The sequence below is a fragment of the Grus americana genome, chromosome 4 (genome assembly GCF_028858705.1).
Source record: "Grus americana isolate bGruAme1 chromosome 4, bGruAme1.mat, whole genome shotgun sequence".
Lineage (NCBI taxonomy): Eukaryota > Metazoa > Chordata > Aves > Gruiformes > Gruidae > Grus > Grus americana.
This window is the reverse complement of record NC_072855.1, coordinates 18896072-18920032: the sequence shown is the minus strand read 5'-3', so window position 1 is coordinate 18920032 and position 23961 is coordinate 18896072. Positions and strand designations below refer to the sequence as shown.

General features: G+C 37.3%; 1 protein-coding gene and 1 long non-coding RNA gene across 13 annotated transcripts in view; one reads left to right on the top strand and one right to left on the bottom strand.

Moving 5' to 3' along the window:
* The window catches only part of LOC129206101 (uncharacterized), a 49433-nt gene extending 29216 nt beyond the window's left edge, over window positions 1–20217 (bottom strand). For 3 of the 6 annotated variants that reach the window (XR_008576979.1, XR_008576978.1, XR_008576983.1), the window contains exons 1-4: window positions 20163–20207; window positions 18695–19550; window positions 10806–10890; window positions 10523–10643 (exon numbers count right to left, since the gene is read on the bottom strand). This is a non-coding gene — a long non-coding RNA (uncharacterized LOC129206101). Of the gene's footprint in view, window positions 1–10522; window positions 10644–10805; window positions 10891–18694; window positions 19551–20162 lie in introns of all 6 variants that reach the window. The other 3 variants (XR_008576982.1, XR_008576981.1, XR_008576980.1) reach the window with 3 other exon arrangements.
* Window positions 1–23961, top strand: part of KCNIP4 (potassium voltage-gated channel interacting protein 4) — a 450983-nt gene that overhangs the window by 221795 nt on the left and 205227 nt on the right. The window contains exon 1 of one of the 7 annotated variants that reach the window (XM_054824800.1): window positions 8967–9089. The exons of the other annotated variants lie outside the window; for them this stretch is intronic. Coding sequence (XP_054680775.1) covers window positions 8990–9089 — 100 coding nt within the window. The 5' untranslated portion in view covers window positions 8967–8989. Of the gene's footprint in view, window positions 1–8966; window positions 9090–23961 lie in introns of those variants that run through there. 7 annotated transcript variants of the gene reach the window in all.

Sequence of the window (23961 nt, the reverse complement as noted above, 5' to 3'; positions counted from 1 at the left end):
CATACCATATCTAGCCGTGCCTGCTGTCTTCTTCCATCGTCTCCCTTTTAATTACCATAACGCTGGTTTAGTGTTTTCATTCTTTGTTCTTTTTTATTCCTGAGGAACAGACGCATTCTCACAGTCATCTGCCCCTTATCTCTACTTTCTCACACAAATTGCACAAACCAGAGCTATCCTTGCCTATTGGTCTAGTTTATGCACAATGAAGTAATTGCACAGATCCTAGTGTCATTTTTCCAGTGAGAGACAATATGGAGATTGATCGTCAATCAAAAAACTGATGAGGTGTTCAGAGAAAACAATAGGAAACACAAAATAAAGAAATACCTAACTGTAGCAAGGCTTTTCAGGCATCCCACTTGTTTTTGTTTGTTTCGACAAATGAGGTTCATTAAATGTCAAATTTCATATTGTTTTACATTTCTGAACTCCCTGGAACATTCAGAGCTCTCTTCATCATGTATTGTCAGTGAATATAAAAGCAAAGCAAATATTATATGGCCTCTTGTAGAAATTCTTATAAGATATGGAAATGAAAGAGCAACAGTCTTTTGACACTTTTAAAGATTAATATGTAAACAAATTTCAGTGTCTTGTTTGTTCTTTGTGTCTCCACTGGGTCTCTCATTGCTCCTGAAATTTCCATGCCATTTTGGAAGGTTACCAGCTCACACAGAAACACGTTCACCTTCCAGACACAAGTGGAGAACGTATAAGTCAAGACCTAATCTTTCCAGTGCAGCAAATCTGAATTTAAATAAAAGTAGCTTTCAAAAAGCATAGAGCGATGAGGACTAAAGAACCAAGAGAATTACTATTCTGTTGAAAAAGAAGTCATATTTTTGGTATGCAAATGAGCACTTTATGAAGAAAAATATTCACCGGACACCAAAGAGTGTAATCATAGAGGATGGAAGTGGTAATACAGGCATTTATATTGCATAAAGAGAGGAGAGGGAGAGAGAATTTAGATAACAGGAAGAATTTCCTGCCTATTAATTTTAGAGTAGCTCTGCTGAGTTTAACAATGTTGAAAGTCTCCAAGTCTTGGTGCTCAATGCATGGAAATCTTCTGTTCATTTAAATAGCAAATGTACTGCTTTATGTCTCTCTGGACTACTGCACTGATGTTCTTCAAACCTGTGCTGTAAGGACCACATACGGAACTGAACTAGTTAGGACTGTGTGCTGAGACTGCTAACCCAAGCGTCCAAGAGTTGTTCACATAAAAGAGCCGTCTATCCTTGTCAGCTGGTTTAAAACAACCAGTAACAATCATTGAGTATCAATGAGATAAACATTACTGTTGAACAGATGGTTGGTGTAAGCTATTTGTAAGATGTTTTTTCACCATGAGAAAAATGATACAACCCCCTTGATTCTTCGGGCACCCTAATGCAACCTTCAGTGAGTGTCTGTGATAAGATGGCTTAGCATCACCCTCCTACCAAAACCAAACTCCTAGCAAAACTAAGAGTCTGACGTTTGAACCTACAACAAGCTTTGCTTAGGCATATGGATTTGTTTGTATCAGGTTCATACATGGTAGAGGTCTGCAGGAAAAAAAACTTAAGAGACAATGTTGAGTTGTTAGGAGGAAACTTGTTGGGCTCCATAGTGCTCCAAGTAGGTTAACTGGGCAGAGTTGGAAACTGACTGTCAGCTTGCTTTATTTCCTTTATATATGTTGGTATAACCAGTCTGAAAAAAGACATTGAACTTGTCACTCTTTTGTTCTATCATTTGTCTAATAAATACTTCTGTGCAAAGCAGAAGCTCACCCTTTGGACTAGAAACACACCCTACCAGCACGCTAGTGCTTAAGTCAGACTGTAAGGTTCAGTAGACATTGGTTTCAGATTCCCTAGCTTTTTGGTTCTGTTTTGGTTTGTGGTCGGTTGGGGTTTTTTTTAGAACTATGAAAGATGCTGTCTTGCTCCAGTCTCTCAAGCTGTTTTCCATAGGCATATGAGCTAAGCTTTCCAGTGACTCTTTACTGATGATTGGCATAACAGTGTCTTCTTGTCTGCAGTGAGCAACTAATGAACCAACAAGGGATTAGGAGGAAAAGTCTGGCAAACATCCACATGCTGCATCAGCTGAACTGGGGGAACTCATCTGTCAGTCTCTTAGTTTGAGGCTGTAGATAGGTTTCCTAATTATATTTATAATAAAGTTAACTTAATACAGTGTTCACAGCTAAAGTCTGCTGGAAGCTTGACAGTTTTCCAATAATATACAGCAAAAAATGTAGCAAAAAGCAGATCCTGTTTCTAATTATTAATGTTATTTCTAATAATTAATGATGTATCTTCTCCCTTTGCTATCTGGATGAAAATTTTACCATGTTGTGTCACAAAATTCTCACTCTGTCCATAGCTAGGCATTAAAAAATGTCAGCATCCACATGCTGTGTATCACAGAAACTTTGTAGCACAGGGAGAAAAGATGTAGTTATATTTCAGAGTATTAAGGGGCTGTATTAGAGGCAGCAATGTTTCTTATGAATAAGTAAAGCTAGCGTTATTTCTTGAGTGGGTTGACAGCTCAATATTCTCTAAAAGTCAACAGTGACTAGGTGTGGCAGTAGTATGTTAGGACTGGCCTTGAAGGTGATGGCAAGTGTTTTGTATGTGATGAAGGAGATTCATTAGAAATGAAAAGGGAGGGCTGAGATAGTTGGAGTGGTGAGCCAGTCATGATCTTTGCAGCAGTATCCTGAGTGGGGAAAAAGAGGAGCCAGACAGCACTTGACAAGAACAGAAAAGGGAAGGTCACAATAGTTGAGGAGCAAAACCATGGAAGTCTAAAATAAAATTTTAGTTGTCTGACAACTAAACAACAAAAAACATTGACTTTCAGAGCTGTTGCACTGAACGCATTAGATATACCCTGGATTTGAGGGCATAAAGGGAGAAATAAAAAAGAGGTGATACCCAGGCTAAAGGGCTGCAGGACGGACGTGGCTAGGAAAGTTTCAGTGAAACCACTTGTGTCCCAAGCATTAGCTCACGCATTTACACTCTGGCAGAATAACACAGTCTCTTGAACAATACTGGCTGAATGCAGGTGTGGGTCACGTTGTACTAACAGGCCTGATGAGGCATAGCGAGATAAGCTGCGGGAGACCTGCTACCACCTGTGGCATCCCACAGTTGTGTGAGGCACTGAACGTAAACTGTTTGAGGCCGTGTGTCAGTCAGAGCGAATTAAAGCAAATAACATAAAACACCGTCCCTTGACACACTCTGACTGTCTCAAAATTTGAAATGAAGCTTGCTGCATTAGTTCTTCATTGCTGAAAATGCACAGGAGTTTTACACATGACAGTTAATAACTCTCTTAAACTTCTATGTGACAGGATTTTCTCTGTAGTTTGGAAAATGATCAATGTATCAAGTGCAAGTGCAAACACTCGAAAAATCATTACGTTTCTTAGGAGAAAAATCCTTGCTAATAAATAGGTAGCATGAACAAATCACGAGAGCAGCTGAGCTTCATCTGTGGAATTACAACAGCCAAGTATTTTTCAGCTTCAGTTTCCACAGAGAGTTTTAAAATATAGTTGTCTGATGTTTTTAAGACATTGAACTTCTTTGAAGATTTTTTTTCTTTTTAATGAGGTTTAAGGACCTCCAGTAAAGATGGAGTTATCAAAATGGTGTTTTTCCATGTGATAAGAAAATTTCTGTCTTCTAATGATATATAGTTCATGGTCACAGTTAATATGATACCTGCATCAATTTTCAGAAACATACACTACCAGATTTAGGGACCCATATTTTCACTGTATGGAAAGGGATAAACTTGAAATACAATTCCATTTTAAGAGCTCCAGAATTCCCACATACTATTCAGAAGACTATTTAGAATAACTGACATACTGACAGATTTTGTGCTGCTTCTGACATTTATAGCAACCCCAAACTTCTGAAGAGCAATGTTATGATATTATCCAGATCTTCATGTATACTTTGCAGCTAGGACTATGTCTCAGTTGGCTGGTGAGGATGTTTTATGTCAAAGTCTTTGAAAAGCCTACTTATGAATATTGTAGTACATAACTTTTCCTATTTTAATCAGTTCTGTAAAAAGCAGAGGATTTATGCATTGCCATCTAAATATACGCAAAGCGTGAAGAGCCAGAACTTCTGCTTCATGACTACATCTCGTCCCCCTTCCGTGACCAGAGGCAGTTTGGGTGAGATACAACCTGTGTGCCAGCCCATAAGATTATTGCTGCCTGCTGACATGGGGCTGAAATGCCTGTTTAGGGAGTCATCATGCCCATCATCAGTAGTATGGCTTCTTGGGTGCGACTAGGAAGTAGTTGTCTCCTGACATGACTTAAGCATCATCATGTCGCAACTGTGGCAACTCCTTGAGTCATGAAAAGCGAAAAACGTCGGGGACAGTTCAGGATGTAAACTTAGATAAAAGTCATGAAAAGGTAGAAATAAGGCACTGTGATGTCAGATTGCTGTACTCTTTTTTTAACCTGTGCTTCATCTGGGAAAGATCCTATGGAAGTCAAGCCATGCTGGCTCAGTGCCTAGAGGAAAGTTGCAAGGCGTGCGCCATTTTAAGATTTAACATTTGTAACAGCTGAATGCATCGTAGCATTTTGTATCTTTTCTTTGCATTCATTATTTACTAAGAAAGAGGGTTAAATTAAAACTAAAAGAGAAAAGTTAGTATCTTTTTGCTGGTTTTGCTCAGTGATTTGATGAGCTAGAAGATTTACTAGGTTTTATTTATTTGGTTTTTAAATTTACATATATGTTTTATTGTATTCTCTTAATTTCTTATGCTAGGAGTAAATTTAAGAGAGAGAAAAAGGGATATTAAAGTGTAATAATAGTTAGCCATTGAGATAATAAAGTAGTTGCACTTGTGATACTTCAAGATTTTCTCGCTCATTTTCTGCTTCAGAAAGAAAAAGTGGTTTACTCCCTTTTAAGATTAAAAAATATAAATTTCTTTTAAATAGCTACACAGAATAAATATTTTAATGATTTTATTGGATGTTGGAATATTTATTCAAAGCTGTTCTTATTAAAGATAGGAGAAAAATATTATTTATCTTTGTAATAAGTTGCAGGGACATAACTTCTAAAGCAATCATTAGATTGCTCTAGGTTTACAGTATGATTTTTACCTTCATCATATGCATGTTTAAAATATTATTTAGGTTGTTCTCAGTCAAAATCAAGAAATTGTAGCTTCTATTAGAGGTTCTGTTCTCAGACTGTACGGAGCCCCACTGGTGCTCCATTTCAGCTTTCTCTTGCTGTGCGTAGACATCCTCTTTTACACCCAGCTCTGCCAGTTAGCCCTACCACTAATTATCCCCCCTGCCAATGACAGCCTTCCCCAAAATCTGTTTGTGCAGCGGTGCACGTGTGCAAGTGCAAGTTTCGTTTATGCAAAGTCATCAAGATTAGCTCGGATCACTAATCTGAACTTTTTAACCAAATCCAACTCCTTTTGACTTATGCAGGCCAGGCTGCCATAAAGTGTTTCACTAGGTGGTAAGGAATATCGGTGGACAGTAATCATCCTCATGGAAGCCATGATGAAAACCTGAGAGTGGCTTAATGCCACACGGATGAATATGAGTGTGTAAGAAAAGGAAGTGTGAGAGAACTACGACCGTTGCTGGGAGTCCATCAGTAGACCCACTCATCACTTTTCAGTCTGAATTGATTGGGTCTTTTTTTAACACTAACTTTTCATGATATATAGAATTAAGCAATAGCAGTAAGATTAATAGTATCAAGGACCTTAATCACAGTAATATAAACAGAGTCACTGTATTGTCATTTAGAGCTCCATCACAGGATGAGAAGTGACCATTTAGATACGTCCATAGCTCAAAACATAACCAGTGACTTCAATTTAATATATTTATTCTCATGATAAAAACTAAGAACCTGTGAAATGCTTTGATGAAAAGGAGACAGCATCTCTAAAACTTTCTAGGCTGAAACCTTTTATCTGCAGTTACACATAAGAAAAACACAGCTGCGTGCTGTTGTGTATAAAACACCTATATGGCAATTACCTATATGGTAATTTATGCATTAATATCTTTCCTCCTATTCCTATTTCTTCCATTCCTACTTACCTTGTAGACCTTTTCCAAGTTTAATTCCACAATATACTGTAGTTAGACAAGAGAGAAAACAGGGTTTCAATATTTGCAATTATGTTGGCTACATTCGTCCTGTCGTGTTTTGATAAAACTGTATGGGTAAATGAAGATCACTTTTTTTTTTAAGGAAGGCAAAGAAGAAACCAACAGGCCACTTCACTGGTTTTGGCAAGGTACTTGGAGAGAGAAATAATTGTGTTATGCGGTTTGTAACCCTACCTGTCAATAGAGTCAACTCCATTTATAAGCAGGTAGGGACGCAAGGATCAGAGATAGCTTTGTGATATTTTGTATTCCTACAGGAGAAATATCTTTTGTAAGGTTTTATAAAGTTTTGCTAGAACACAATGACCTAATGAGGGGAGTATATTTAACTGGATATATGATTACCTGTATGCATATCTAAAGGAGAAAAAAAAAAAAAAAAAGAGGAGATTCTCATGGCTGCTTCACAGCACTTGAGAAACCTGAGTTTAGTCACCGCTGTCTTGCAAAGTACTAGGCTTCCTTGGAGACGATTATTCTTACTGTGCTTTGGCATCCATCTGTAAAACTGGAGTAATACTAATTCTTTCCTTTCTTCTGTACTTCTCTGCTGTGCCTTGGAAGAAGAGTCAGAATTAGCCATAGGTGCAGCAGACCTGCACCTCTGGGAAAAACTAAACTTTGCCCGTACTTGAGGAGGCAGATCCCAGCCAGCGGATCTCCCCATGCCTATTTGTCTAGGCACTGCCAGCTGTGGGGTCCAGGTTTGGGGGGCAATGGCGGCCTCCTTCTTTGCAGAACTGCCACCGCAAGCTCTGCTTTCCAGTTTTCTGCTCTCAGCTCTGAGTAAGTCACAGAAGTAGTAAATATTGGGTCTTTTTAAAAAGTGTTTTCATTTTAACATTTGCAGCGGACCAGTATTAATGAAAGCTATTAATGAAGATGAGTATGTCAGTTCAGGTGGCAATGTTGCATGCACCCAAACACAACTCGTGTCAGCCTTTTGGGTAAAGGCATACAGATCACAGATACTATGTTGCTGATGATGATAAATTAACCCATTTGAGTCCCACATTGAAGGAGAGCTGGATCTCCTGCCCTTAAAGCCGTTGATAAGATGGCTTAGAGAGGAAAGATATTTAGCCTTGTTTGGAACAAAGGTTAAATGAGGGGAAGAAGAAGAATGTAAGGAGAAAGTCTGCAGCAAATAAAGGCAAGGAAACCCAAGGAAAAGCAGTCTGCTATAACACAATGTTTAGGATGAAGTGTTAAACCTTAGATTTTCTGACAGAAAAAGTCTAAGAAGCTTCAGGGAGTCCAATCCTGAGCAAAAAAGTGCAGAATAGTGACATGTGAACATCACACTGTATGGATTTATCTACCCGCTGTAGAAAAAATGTACTATATTATATCCTCACTCCCACTTCATTCCACTGTTTTCAGTAATGATAACACCCATCATAATGCAAGGATACCTGGGGGACTTAGAAGTTGCTGCCAGTTCTCACATGACACAATGATTTTTTTTTTAATCTTATCCAAGGAAAGAAAAAAAACCGAGCCCTTGGCAGTAATTGATACCAACCGTGTGGGGGACAGTACTCTACCAGACAGGATTAAATTTGTTGCAATTGTTTCCCCGCTGATTTTTGCTGCAATAGAGGCGCTGTTTTTCTAATGTAAATTCCTTCTTAGATGCTAAATTATTAAAGGATTTAAAGGGTAAATCCTTAACCATGAATGGTGTTGTGCGCTGCATGTGACATTGCCAGTACTGCAAACTTGTAGAGAGGCCAGTGGCTGTTACTGGTGTAAGATACCAGTTCAGCCCTGTGGTTAGTGTATTATTTGTGTATTTTACTGCTAATATTTTCCATGGAAAGTACTTTGTTTAGCAAATATTGCTGAAGTGAGAAGCCATCAGAAATAACGAGCTTGCTTTTCCTTCTCCTTCTCAGTCTGTTCTTTCCAATTTTTGTTTTCCAAATAAGCCCACACAGTAAGCCTCAAAGAATTTGAGACAGCAGGTTTTTTTGTTTAATTACAAAAAAAAAAAAAGGGGGTGTGTGTGATTTTTAATACACTGCCATGCCATGCATAAAATGCTGTGTATTACTTGCCACATGCAACAGTCAGTGTCTCATAGTACCGAGGCAGTTTTACCCGGAGAAACTAGCCGAGAAGTTGGCAAGTCACACCCTGTGAAATCCTTCTCTCCAGTACAATTAGAGAAAGCCGCTACTCGGCGAGGTGAAGGGTGACTCCCGCTCCGGCTGCCTGTGACTACACCCTCCTAATGGCAGCGATTTCATCCCGCATCCTCCTCCAGCCCCCGGCGAGCACCTTCCCCCAGGTGGCCATCGGGCCTGTGCCGTCCCTCGCCGCCCAGCGCGCGTCCCGGCCCCGCGTTTCCCAGGCAACGGGCTCTCGGCACCGCCGCTGCCTCCCGCGGCGCGGCCCGGGGAGCGGGAGCGGCTCCAGCCCCGATGTGCCGCCGGCGCTCCCGGCACCGCGTTTTTTTCCCGGGGACATTTCCCGGGTGACCTCGGCGTTTGGGGGGGGGGGGGGGGGCGGGGAGGTGGGGTGATCCTCGGGCGGCCGGCCCCTCGCTGCCCGCATGGCTGCCCGGCTGTGGCGGAGCGGGGTGATCCCGGCAGGCCGGAGTTGATCCGCCTGCCTCTCCCGGCCTCTGCTCGGGTAGCCTGGATGTGCTCCCTCCCGCTCCCCTCCCGCTCGCCCCCTTCCCTCGCAGGAGCCTTCTGCGCCTAGTTTAATGGCTTTGCAAAGAAAGCCAGGCAGAAGAGCACTTTTCTCAGTGGCGGTGGTCAGACCATGACCTAACTCATCATGAACTTGGAAGGGCTTGAAATGATAGCAGTTTTGATCGTGATTGTGCTTTTTGTTAAAGTGTTGGAACAGTTTGGGCTGATTGAAGCGGGTTTAGAAGGTAAGGGAGTGCTTTTCAGTGGCTTGTCATTTTTCTGTTCTGGTTATTCTCTGGCGGCGAGGCAAGGGGCACCTGTAAGGCGGGTGTAAGGCACTACCCGAGTCACCTGGCGAGCGGCTCTACACATCAGGGCTGGCTGGTGTTGATGTTAAAGTTGCGGGGATTTTCTTTCGCAGGAAAAATAAACTGCTATCCTGAATACTGCAAGTATAAACTTAGATGGTAAATGGAGATAAATGCCTTCAAATCTGAATCTCTTAGTCCTTTTTTAAAGCTGTAAATTTAAAGTAGTGGGGGTCAAAGCAGATTTTTGGGGTGTTAACATATGCAAATACAGTTATATTGCTTTAAAAATGTCTTGTAATCTATTAACAATTGTTTTGTAATCTCTTCATGCTAACGTCACCTGTACTGGGATTGTTATAATAGCAAGATATATGTGTTATAGTATTTAAAAACCTGTTGAATATTTGATTTACTGTTACCATTTTAAAATCTGATTGAGGAAGAAGAACTACGATACTCAGATTCAAAATAAGCAACTTTAACATTCACTCAGGGCAATCAAGTGCAAGTTTTATTGCTTGATGCTTTGTTTATCTTAGATCAGCTCCTTTCTTCTTAGCAGTATTGTTTGTTTATAAAGCAGTAAAAATGAAAAATAAGAAGCTTACTTTATTTTAAATGTGTCTTTTATTTGTAAAAGCTAGTGGAAGATTATTTTTACCTTGTTTCTAAAAGTGCTGTTGTTCTTACCATATGAGGAGTTAGTCTAACAAAACACTGATTGCAGCATGGTTGATAACGTAATGATATTCATTGCATCCCAGGGTTTTATTAGGTTCCAGACTGAAATGGTCTGTTTCTCAAATATTGAAGAAATATTGTATTTTCAAATCTTTCTGTAAGCTAGCATTTGAGTACAGTGTATATACTTATGCCTATGAAAAGGGGAACTTTGTTGACTGAGAGATTTTGGTTTCATGTGTTAACAAGTGAGAATATAAGCAAAATTTGCTGCTATGAAAAGGTCTAAAGTAATCCTGTTTATGTAAGCCTTTCAAGAAACGCAGTCTTCTCTTCAAGTGATTTTAAATAAGGAAGTTCACTCAACTGTTTCTCTGTCTGTGTTGCTGTCTTGCGTGGACTTGCTAGTATTGATTACAGCATCTGAAAACCCTGCAGGGACTCACAAAACTGTGTTATCAAGTGCATTTTTATAAAGAATTTATGTATCCATTAGAGTGCATTATATTGAGTTTAAATGACAATGGAGAGATTCCCTTCCAATGTATGAACTTCTGCTTTTCTTTTTGTTGTCTGTTCAGTTGTAAACCAAAACGTCGATCAACTTGAGAAATGTTATAATAAAAGTTATCATCTCCAGCATTAGAGGCTGCAGAGATAGGGAAAACAAAAAAAGTCATATTTACTTTTTAGGTTGGTCGGCAGGTTTGTGTGTGCTCTGTCGAGTCTGATTTCACATCTGTTTGGGTTCCCTGGCAAAATTCAGCACTTGATTGTTGTCTGCACTTGCTTTTATGGCTGGGGAAGCTGATAATGGAAAGACAATTAGAAATATAGTGAAGCTGCCTGTAAGAGGTTGTAAGATTTCTGTAAGAAATAAGTTTCTCGTGCAGCTGCCTGTTTTGTCTGCCTCACTGGCTGAAAAACTGGCAGTCTGCGTATGCATGGAGCCTTAAAGTTTCTTCTTACCTGATGCAGGACAGGTTTCCAGCATGCCAGCTAGATAAAACCACAGGAAGACATATATGCCCCATTCCTCTGTGGTGGTCAACTGCTGCGAATGAGACAAAAGGCATGTTACATGGGAATCAAGTAATAGATAAAAACAATGACATATGAAAATAGGGCTTAGCTAAATTGTACAGACTTATGAATTGGTTTTCTCATAGTTCAGGAACTGTGCAGGTTTATTCCCCATTTTCTCCTTAAACGTGAGAATTAAAGATCTGAACTGGTTACAGTAGAAAGAAAGATTTATACACTTTTACTGGGGAGTTGAAAAAATTGTCATTACTTTTATAAGTATCAAGGCTATTCATTTCCACCCCTGAATGAAAAGTATATGCATCATAAAATTTTGCAAATGTTAGAGATGTTTTTAAGTAGAATGTTAAGACAAAATGAATTTTACAACTGTACTCAGACTATATGTGCTTTTCCAGAAATCAGTGAGGAAGTTGGTGGCAGGTTTTTTGAAAATGTTGTTTGTTATAAGGACATTTGCAGTTGTCTGGCTTCGAATAGGTTATATCACACATTTTTTTTCCCCCTCAAAGGTTAATATGTCCCAGTGAAATCTTTTTGCATGTTTCATACAGAGGAATAGTTTATGGTATATAAACCGCATCCTACGTCTGTCTGGAAATCATCCATAGAGCCAGTAATAATCTGGAACACAGTGCACCTGATGCTGGATGCTAAATCTGAACTCTCTAAATCATACTGAAGCTTTGGTAGAGATCTAGACTTCAGAATTAGTCTCTATCAGGGTAACAAAAGCTTGAAGATAACTTATCTTCCTTCCTACACTGTATTGTCATGATTCTGAACTTTGCGAACCACTTCCACATTAATTTGGAAGAATCAGGTGCAGTTTATGTAAATCAATAGTAAAATCTCGTTTTCTTCTTTTCAGTGTCGTAATAACGATCATAAATGTTGGTAATATCCTGCTTTCTTCAGAATCTTCAAAACAAATTATGTGTATAATAATAAGCAATCGTTTACATTATTTATGAAAATATTAAAATATTTTCAGAATAAAAATGTTATATACTTGCTTATACTTATTTTCTGATGTACTGCACTCACTTAGATAACCGTATGCTTTCTGTGGTTTTGCCCTGTTGCCTTCAACTGCTGAATGATTCTGTTGCTGTAGGAGAAGTATTTCCAAATAGATGTTTTTAATATTGAATGACAGCTCTTAAAGTGATAAGTAGCAGAATAGATTTATACACTTTTGTAGGTTGTGGGTTGCAGAGACTGTATCTCTAGGTTAAATATTATTTTATGATGTATTGCACTCACTTAGATCACAGTATGCTTTCTGTGGTTTTGCCTAGTTGCCTGTAACTGCTGAGTGGTTTTACTGTTCTTATGAAAGTATTTTCAAATAAATGTTTTTAATATTGTATGACAGCTCCTAAAATGATAAGTAACAAAATAGATTTATTCACTCTCATGGGTTGTGGATTGCACAGACTTTGTCTCCAGGTTAAATATTTAACCCTTCATAAATCCGGTTATGTCCTCCTTGATAAACTTTACTGATTTTTTAAAACAGTGATGTATGAGGTGTAAGGAGTAGTGTATTGATACCTAATCAGGAAAGTTTGTTCCTAGATATACCCAGATATAAATTTAAAATTAATCATATTTCTTCTTGTATGGCAGGTTTTTCCAAAAGTCATTCACAATTAAAATGAGATACAAGAACTGAGCAAGTTGAATATACAACATGTTATCATCTTAAGATCAGTATATATTATTTCAGTATACTTCTAGTACTTTTCTGAAAAGATTGTGATCTTCATATATAAGGATCATATGAACCTGATGGACATATGAAAGAGGTTTTGTATGTGAATATCTTCCTTGTATGTCCCTTATTCTGGGTAAATTGTTGGAGAAACAGTGGTCGAATCATCGTGAGATGAACCCCTTCCTAAATTAAAATAGTTTTGTCCTAATGTTTCTTGGGAAACCTGGATTGATTTTCAAAAGCTAAGTCACGTATTAAATAAACAGCAAAATAAACTCCTCTTCATCAACGTAAGCATTGAAACCTACACCATTAGGGATAAGGTTCAGAGAAGAAATGTGAAGTATATGAATGATCAAAAATATTTACGTAAGAATACCCTGTTTGTTAGGAAATACTCTTATAGCAGTTAGTACCTCTAACAGGAAAAAAAAAGGCACAGAAGTAATCTCAATATGTTACTGTAAAATGTGGTTTCCATGTTTCGATATTATTGGTATCTGTCTAAGCTCCTTGTTTAGGAGCCCCAAGAGTGGCAGTAGTAGAACTTTACAGCAAAAATTGCAATAATTGAGTTAAATTACTGAAACACTTGATTCATTTAAAATGTCAAAGCAGCTTCTAATCCCATTTTAATGTCCTGGCTATTGACAACTTCCCATTCATCAGCTGGAAAACAGAGCAAAACCATGGACACATAGGGAGTTTCTTGCAGTATTTATAACTGTTTTCGACAAGGACTGGATATGATTGGAAACACGGTGGAAGTTACTTGTGGTTGCTCTGAAATTAGCAGCCACCGAAGCTGTTTTGCCATCCAGGCTATGATCTGCTGGGAATTTCAACATTTCGACAGTCAATGTCCCTCTTCACAGTGTTGTTCATGGATAGAAATGGAGGAATATTCATTTCAGAGGATTGATAATCACTAGCTCTTCATACTAGAAACAGTTTGTAATAAACATAGGGGCTTTTCTGCCATTTTTCTTTTCTTAAGATCAGTCTTGATGTCAAAGAGAGTTATGCAAAGAATTATGAAGTACAAAAGCAATCATGGACCAATATGTGAAATGATTAGCCAGAGCTGACAGTGTGCTAAAGAAAAAAGAGATGATAGAAATTTTAATATTAGCAATTTCAGGCATTCCTAAGAAGTAATTTGTTCAATTAAGTCTTCATATATAACAAGATAAATTGAATTAAAACAGCTGTTGAAACAACTACTCAGATGTGAGTGAGCGAGCAGTGGATAGAAATCTTTTACACCGAACTTCAATGGAGTTTCCCTTGATTAAATATTTCTGCTCAAACAGCACTAGCAAGTCATTTGTAGACAGCAGTGTGTTTTATAGTTGATTTGCAGCTACAAGCTCCTGATCAGGTTGTGCATCCTGCATGACTGGTCAGCAGGTCACTACTGGGCAGAATGAATAAGAGAAAAGCTCTTCCCTTTCTGGTATTTTTTTTTATTTTTTTTTTCCCCTCATACTAGAAGCATCAAGTTCTGGATATAGTTTGAAAAGAGAGAAATAGGCAGGTAAGAAAAGAAACTTGCTAGCAAAGGGAATTTGTAATAGGTGCCTTCAGCACTTAGTAGCCTGCTTTAAGCAGTCTGACATCTCTGAATCATCTTCTGAAGGCTGGCCCCTTGTTGCTGGAAAAACCATCTAGTATTCCCAGGTCAGTGTCTGCTGAAGAGTTTCTTTTCTCAAGACTCATTGTCATGGCCAATGATAATGTGCTCGTCTAGTGCTTTACATCCACAGAGATCAAAGTAGGTAAATACTGTAACTGTGAATGGAGAGATGTCAAAGAAATAGATGGATAAAGAACACTATACTCTGAGTTATCAGTACAATGCCTTTTGCAAACTTGCTAGTTTATAGTTAACCTTTTTTAAAAAAAAAAAAAAAAAGAACAATGATATTAGACCTAAGTAAGCAGAGAGTTGATCAGAGAACTCTCAGCTTTCCTCTGTGGCAAATAGTTGTGATGCAGTTCATGAGCACAAGGGTCTCAGTCCTGTTGCTGTTTGGCTATTAGTTATCTCATATAGAATGGGACTTTGAATAAATAGAAATTATCTCATCTACTATGAAATGGAAGAATACTAGAACCTTATTGCTCAGTTTTACTCTTCTGTAATTTTAGGTGATAACCTAGAGAACTTTATGAGAATAACTTGGGTATGAGAAAGAGCTGGGACTCTGGTCGGTTTTATCTCCCCCAAGGAAATAACTTCTGATATTTACTTCCCCTACTTCCTGCTGGCTACTCAACATAGAATTTGTATTTTCAAAGCATCTGTTTTATTTATTTACTTTGCATAAGTAAATGCTACATTCCTACTGTCAAAGAGCCACCATAAGCAAAGGAAAATTATATACGGCACAGTGTTTGCCTATGACTGTAAATGCCTTTATTTTTACATATTCTCCACAAGGGCTGAATTCCCTTTTAATGAAAATCTATAAAAGCCTTCTAGTTACATTTATTGACTGTCTTTTTTCACTTTTTCACTATCTTAGCTATCAGTAGATGTGGGTAGTATAAATCAAAATATGCACAATTTCTACCAAGATTTGAGAACATTTATTACTTTTCAGTACTTAAGGCTGAAATAGAAAAAAAAAAAAAGTCTTTCTTAATTATCAAAACCCAATAAAACTTAGACTGATGTTATGGATATTTTTTTTTTTAAGCAAGATATTTAGAGCTAATTAGTTTCATGGTTTACTGAGTACAAGAGCAAACATTTTCTAAGAACACAATTTTGTCAATGATTAAGGGAAAAATGGCATGCCAGACTTGGTAGGCAGAAGAATATAACCTGAATAGTGAAATCAGGTGTACTCATTCTGTTTTGAAATATATTAGTGCTAATAATACTTTCTATATTATTTTTTTTCTGTAGAATTCAAAATGCTTTACAACAGCAAATAGAATTATCTCCTGATGTATGCAAATGTATGAGGAAAGTGAAGCCAGAGAGCAGTAAATTTCACAGCTTCTTACATGAAGTAAAAAGGACTTGTCAGATCATGTGTTTTGAATTCCTGTATGCAGCAGGGCAATAACTTTCATCCATTGGCTTTTTTGATTAACCCCATAGCATATTTTGACTACACCATGAAATGCATTTGATGAAAGGAGAGTGAGCACAAGTGATCTTTTTTATTTGAGATCTGTCCATTAAGGTCAGTGATATTCTCAAATTGTGACAGTTACGTGCTTTCTTTCGGTGGGTTGAATCCAAAACCTTGACATGTTCTGAAGCTGACAAGGGAAGAAGGAGTAATCACTTCATTTCACAATTTCTTCCTTTTTGCTATTGTTAAAAAGCAGTGTCTGATTCTAGTTTTTCCCCCTTATCTTTACGTAGTGAGTCATGTTGTTTGTTTCTCTGCATCACTCCCAGATTTACTCTCCTCTTTAAGCAGGCAGTGTTATGTTTTCTGGCCATTCACTCTGTGTCAGTCATTAGGTATATGTCTCAGAAATCAGGAAGATCAACTGCACTTGCTATATTATCTCTATGATGGTATCCTTGTTAATATGCTTCCTTTTGTTCCTAATGTATTTTAGAAATAACAAACCCAAATATAAACTCTAAAAGTTTATTCAGTAGTGGATTTTCTCCTTTGACTTTAGTTTCCTATGTTTTCGGTACATCAAAATTCATTCAGATTGTTATTTCCCTTTTTTTCATCTGTTCACTATTACTCTCACATTTATAACTAATGTAGCTACTATACCACAGAAGGAAAAAGAGGTTTTAACCAAAGCTTCTCTCTTTATTGCAAGATTGCTACATTTTGGCCACCTAATGCATCTTCCTATAAAATTCCTTATTTTTATTATTTTTTTCTGTCTGATTTTCCCATCAGTCACCTTCACTCAAAATATTCCTTAGCTTCAGAAAGTCAGGCTTTTTAACACACCAAAGACGTGTGGATTTAGATATACTAGATATGCACACTTTGAATTCAGACTGCATTCATTTTGCTCAATTTTCCTGTTTTGGGGTTGGTTGGTTTGGTTTTTTTTTCAGCTGCCTCATTAGGTCAGTTAAATTTGCTAAATTATTTTAGTCCTATGTGTTCTTATATCAAAGATGAAAGATTAAGCAGCATCACTGAAAGTGTGCTAGACAGCCTTATTATTTAGTTTTATAGTTTGTATTTTCACATTTCCCTGTGGCCCCTTCCTGAATTGTCTTCCCAAATTTCTTCATATAAAATTACAAATGATTGTATATCTTCTTAAGGTTATAGAGAAGATCTTGTATTTTAGCTTTTTTTTTTTTTTTTTAATAGGAGAGTTCTTCTTTTAGTTATCTATCTGACCTATTTCTCTGGTAGCTATTGATGAATTGTTCAGCACCTGGTAGAAAATTCAGTCCAGCCAGAGTGAATGCTGCCTAAATCTAATGAGGCAGATGATTTTATCTGATACAACATCTCCGGTTTTGATTTCTGCAGTCATTTTCCCCAGTGGTATCTCTCGAAGTAATTTCTGATTGTAGTTGTCCAATCTTTATTTCTGATAGCCCTTACTGTCATTTTCTGATAACACTACAGAAGCATTGGTATATATGCTTCTCCAGGCACATTTTCTTTTTTGGATCAATAGTCCAAAAATTATCCTCTTTCAGACAGGTAAAACTTGGATCATCCAAAGCAGGCCACAACAGCTATCTTCTCATTGTTGATAATGTGAGATAATGAAAGAAAAGAGATTAAATCAGGTGAATACCCATTTATTAATCAAATAGTTATTTCCCAGAAGTTATATCAAAGTTATTGTAGGAAATATTGTGTACTTTTACATAGAAAAAATACGTTTGTAAGTTTAACGCTCATTACTATCAACAAATTCTAACAGAGGAAACTCCAACAAAATAAACCTGTGCATCTGAAGCAGAAAAGAGAAAGGGTTATTAGAGAAGTGATGAATTGTTTAGGACATTAAAGAAGATATGTTCACTGGACATGTGCATTATGATAATGCATAAAACTCACCAAATGTTGTAGCTACATCAGAACAGAGTCTTGTACTCCAGAGTCTACACCTAGATCAGGAAGGTTTGATAGGGAGGTATTGGCACAGACCTGGTTCTTCTTCTCCTGGTCTATACTTTGAGTAAATCTCATTTGGTTCCACCTTTTATAACAAACTTCACTTCCAAATTATGTTTTGTATAAATAGGTTTATTTAAATATCCCCGTTGGAGGGGAGCAGGATTGAGTTACATGAAATCCACCTGACACTGGGTTTTTTGGTCCCTCTGTTACCCTTCTCCATCAGGCTGACAATCTTTTGTGTTCAGTGATGGCTTGCTGTTGCAAAGGCAATCGTGCCATTATGCACACAGCTAAGAAGTTACAGAATCTTGCGTTGAAATCATTGATGGGATTGACCAAGTATAAAGATAGGAGAAAAAAGTTCTGGAGAAAGTTCTAATGACCCACACCACAAAACTGTAAGATACATTACCTTCAAGAAAAAGATTAGTTATGTGCAGTGTGTAAGGAGTGTCACACCTCACAGTTGCATGAATACTTGCTGGGACACTTCTAAAAAGAGATACCTTTTGGACCCCTTACATTATCCATACTCACTGTCTCTCTGGCTTAGCAAAAGTGAGTACGTGTTAAGAGATATCTTCTTGTAGAAACTACTCTTCCAGCTGAGTCCTAAAGAATGCCATTTTTCTACCTAAACTATCCAATTTACATACGTAGTTGTAAGCAATACCTATACTTTTGAATACTTCAACTCATAGGTTAACGTTGTGCCTATATTACAGAATTGTCAAAACACTGTTGTTACCAAGATTAGCATTTTCTTGAAAAACACTCTAAGTCCACTAATGCATTATGAGGACACATATTAAAGCATTCTTATTACCTAGTTTATAAATATTTCAAAGCTAATGTAACACATTTCAAGATTAATTGCTACTGTTATCTCCAGTTAGAAAACCTTATGCCCTCTCTTGTATTAAAGATAAATTATTATATAAGTATGTGTGTATATCTGCTGTAAGCATTAGCAGTATTGGAGTAATTTTATCCAAAACTTTCTTTAATACCTTGACTGATAAGGTGAGACAGCATGTCACGTCAGTGAGGCCCAGAAATGAACCATTCTCCCCTTCCACACTGCTTTTCAAAAGATCTTTTCAGAAGATCAGTCATCTTGCTGCTCACATGTTATTTGTTGCTTATCAGACCCATTTTCTTGGAAAATACTTGATCTGTTCTTTCGGTAGGAGAAGCTCGTACTCAATCAGCATTTTTTCTGACTGCGCCTCTGCCAAGTGATGGGGTGGCTGTAGGTCACCAAGAAAGACAATTGCTGCTGGTGAAAAAAATCATCTATATACAGCCACCTCTTACCTGTGTCTGAGGAGCTTTCGGGAACAACAGAAACAAGACACAGACTGCGTAAGATTCTCTGATAGTGGTGGCCTGTGCTCATCTGTTGTGCTTAAAAAGCAGGCAGAGATTTATCTTGTAGTGCAGTTATAGTGAACCTGATATTTCTGGAAAGCCCAAATTTGTGCAGATAATCCATAATCCTCATGTGCAGTAATTCTGTTCCCTTGGAAGATGAGACCATATTCTGCCACTGTAGGAGGGTGCAGTCTACCCACTTGGAAAGTAATCTATCATCTGAGTAAAGTCCTTGACTGTTTTTTCATTAGAAAGAACTTGTTTTCACACTGAGACAAATTTTGTTTAGCCTTAGGATATACATCTTAAATATTTAAAATATATTAACATGCCATCTGAGTTGCCTCCTTTGAAGTTTGAGATTTAAATTTTTATTTGCAAGACAGCAAAAGTACCTGTACTGTCAAAAAACGTTTACCGCTGAACACCTAGCAAGTTCCTAAGGATAGGAGGTGCATCGGAGCTCTGCCTTGCGTCATTTGTAACTTGCAGCTGGTGATAAAAGGAATTTTACACATTTTGAGTTTTCTAAATTTTTAATATATTTGAACAAAAATTACTTTAATGTTCATTATGTATATTTTATACAACATCTATCTAGATTGCCTTAATTAACTTTGAATTTAAGACTTCTAAGATATATTTTACAAATAAAAGTCCTGCTCTTACACAAATGTAAATGCCATGCCTGAAAACCATTTGGGATTTGAAGACAAGTTAGAGCTCTTTCCCTCTTACTCATCGTCACAAAGCCTAGAGATCACATTCTGGCCAATTTTAAGGCTGGATAAGTAATCTGAGATGAATCAGGTTACCAGAACATGAGCAATTGTTTTCAGAAGTAGAGAGGTATAACTGAAGGCAGAATGTGGTGCTGAAATTGTTGTTTAGCAAGTTGGCAATTGTGATATAATGAAATGTAGTTCACTTGCCCACAATCAAAATTGATTTAATAGTTCAGCAATAATAAAAATGTCGTTAAGACAGGAAGGAATTTGCAATCACCTCAAATGCTGACCCATTCACTGAGAAGACATCACCTTTGAATTATCATTGCAAAAATCATAATAATCTGCTAAAATTCATACTTTAACTGTTACTTACTTTTCTCTTTGCTTCCTTACCATTCTCTTACAGGACTATTCTAAGAAGCAATCCGTTTCTGAATGTTAGAATTTTTTGACTGAGCCAATAATTAATAGACCTAAACCATTCCTATTTAAAAAGTAATCTCACTGTAAAAACCCAAGTTAAAGATTCATCATGACATCCTTTGACAAGCTGGCCAAACAGATAATTACTTTCAATGCTAGAAATGTGTATCCACTTTTGGCTTTTATTGCTGTTTAGCTTAAGAGCTACCTATGTAATATCTTTCCCTATCCTTTGCTAGGTGTAAAATACTATGTAGCATATCTTTGACCTTTGTAGATTAATTTTTAATCTGTGTTTAGGAAATTCTTCACATTTTTCTCTGAGAAACTAAGTAATTCACATTTTTCTCTTAGTAACTAAGTAAAAAAATATTTTAGCACTTACACCATTTGCTTTCCAGATTCAGACTAAGTTTTGTGGTTCTTTTCTGAACCTTTTTCAGTTTTTAATAAACTTCTTAGAGGATTGATATTCAAAGTGTACACAGGATTCGAAACTGTTCTCAGACAGGTCAGAAGTAAGAGGTAATATCCCTGCCTTGCCTATACTTGATCATTTACCACTAATGCATCTGAGCATTAATTAGCTCATCTTTTCATGTCAAATAGAGATATTCACCTTTGTCATCCTACACAGAATTAAAGACAAGAGTGAATTCCTATCTTTTTCATTAGAAGGGTTCATTAGAAAATCTTTTGTATTTTTTTTTCCTTTGAAATAACCATATTAAAGATGTGACCTTCTGTTGTGAAGCCTGATATGGATTAGTACAAGTGTACTACCTCCTGTGGTTTTGTTCATCTTAAATTAGCCAACCATAAAAAGTGAAATAACATGTTGAATTAGGAGTGCTGCTTCAGAACTCTTCCATTTGCTACTGGGTCATCAAACTAACTTTTAGAAAAAATTATCTGCGATTATTTATCTTTATGAATATAGGTGAGTATAAAGATGTATTTTTTTTCCTCTTTGGAAGAACCCCATTCCTCCCATTTTTATCTTTTCTGTTCCTTCTTAAAGATTTATTATTCTGGGAATTTTCCTTCTGATTATTATCCTGCAGTATCACTACGTTTAATTTAGAGAGAGAGATTTTTGCAGTCAGGAAAAATGCTATAATGTAACTTTTCATGCACAGATTTTTATTTTTCTGAAGTTCTGTAGTAAATATTTATTGCAGTGCTGAAGTAACAAATTTAATATTCGTGTATTTTCTATATTCACTAACATTTTGAGGCATCACTGTGTTATGTGGATGTATAGAATCAGGAGGGGGTGATCATGGACAAGGGGGGAGCTTTTTCTATTATAATTGAAGAACAGTAATGAAACTGTAACATTTTTTTATCATAATATTAAATGTTTTCCATTCTTTAAAATATGATGGTCTCAGTAACCAAGAACGTGGTTATTTAGATCGAGTTGAAGCTGATTTCAGTCTTGACCTCAGCCTGTTTCTTGGAAGTGAGCTGTAATTGGCAAGTAATTCAAGACCTCGAGCACTGCCCTTGCCAGGCAGATACAAGGTGAAAAACATCCCCACTCATCCATCAGATAGCTTGTCAGTATAAGGTCTTTTCTCAAATAGTCACTGAAGGGAATGATTACCTCCCTCTGAGTCAACCAAAGGTTCAGCCTGACCTGGTTCAGACTCTTAGATGTTTTTCAACAGCGGACATAGCTGTGAGTGGCTGTCCTAGTGAATGGCAAAATTCAACAGCTGGTGAATCAATCTGGTTTGCAACTGGCTTTTGTAGTGCCATAATCTTAAGGATAGACCCCTGTTATTGCGTCCTTGTGCTCATGGAAGAAACGCATTTCTTTTCTAGTCCTGTGACATCTTGTTTTAAGGGTAAGGGAAGTGTGTGCAGTAGTGCCACAGAAATAAGAGCGTATGCTTTGGTATTCCTTCATGCAGTAACCTGTCAGGAGTTAAATCCTCATTATACCCACAAACTTCTTTAGCATCTATAGAAATGCTTGGACTTTCCTGTCTCAAAGAAGCTATGAGAGTGTTCCCTTCTTAATGAAAAATACCGTCATAAAGATTGTACCATCAGACATCACTTAACTTTAGTAACACAAAGACCCTTTCAATCCTACCTTCCACTCTTGTCCACTACACTCTTACCAGGCAAGAATCAAACCCTTCTGGTTTTATTTTCCACACCCTCGTGACATCTTGAGCACCCCAAATGACTCCAGAGCCACTCTACATCCACCTGTAATTTTCATTTGAATTTCAGAATGAAAATGTATTTGCAGTTGCACCCAAGAGTCAAGTCCTCTGAATATCACTTTTTCTACCTCTGTACAGACATTTGTGTCAAGAGCAGCAGAAAACGGATACTGTGTTGATACTATCCAGTAAACAAACCCACTAGTTCTTTTTGGTTTGTCTTTGTCTTTTTAATTTTTTTTTCTTTTTCTATTAAAGATCAATTTCTTTGGGAAATTGAAGGTATCCATGAAACAGAAAGATTGGGAACTCGCACCTTTTGGCAAGTGGCTTTCATGTTTCTGTACATATGAGTGGGAACAATGTCAGATTCTAGGAAAATGAACATCTGTGCCCTTGGGTATATGTGATTACTCTATTATTTCTTTGTCTTCTCCACCACTTATCCTATCTCTCTCCAGGGATGCTTCCACAAGCAGGAAGTAGTTAATATTCCAGTCCTAGGAACCAAATCTCCTCTTACTTTGGGAGAAAGGACATTTACAGCAGACACTTTTAGGTGCCAAACAGGATCCACCTTGGGCCTAAAGAAGATCAATATTTTTATTTTGAAATTAAAATCTGAGATGATGGTACTGACTGTTACAAGTCCATTGCTTCAGGAAATAATTGGTTTTAATATATGGACTTTTTTCCTCACATACTATATGTTGTAATATAATGAAGTTTAGGAAATATCTTCAGTTTATGATGTGCCTTATCATTTGAGTCTTCCAGGTCTCCAAAGACCTTCACCAGTGTTCTGATAGTATTACTCAGATGGAAACAGTTAACAATTTCCTGGTGAAGGGCAAAAAGAACTCAAGGTAACACGAGCTCTTTATACTATTATTAGTACAATATGACTAGTAAGATTGCTTCATTACTATTAGTAGTAAGATTGCTTCATGAACTTTCCTACAGCTGGATCCTACCTGTCTTGGGACAATTTTCAAATGCTGAAAGATCCTAAACCATCTATGAGTATCAAGGCTATAACGGCTTAACTAGCTCTATGGGGTCATACTGCAGCATATTCTAAGGTTATGCTCTGTACTATATTTTATGTGCACTGCGTGTCATTGTGACTCCAGCTTTATTGTGTCACAAAAATGTTGGGAGTCTGTGTATAACTGCTCTTCTTGTCTATAATTTATACACTGGCAGAATGTCAGCACTTGGAATGGTTTGATGGACAATTTTCTTTCCAATTCAGTCATTTACTTTCAATCCTACACTGGTTTTTTTGGACTAAGAAACTTAATCTGGCAGGCCCTTCAGAAATCCTGCCTACATTTTGCAGGACTTCAGCCTGTGTAAACTTCATATTCTGTCAGGTAGCACCAACAACATAGAAGTATGAGGCCCCTTCTTCCGGTCTGAGAATCAACCATTCTTGAGAATGTTGGATATATTGCGTTCACATTTTAACATTCCAGGAGCCTCAAGTGTGTTCTTAGGCAGTCAAACTCATATCAAATGAGGAGGTCATGAGTGGGAATTTCACTCAAAATGATGAACTGTTTCTCA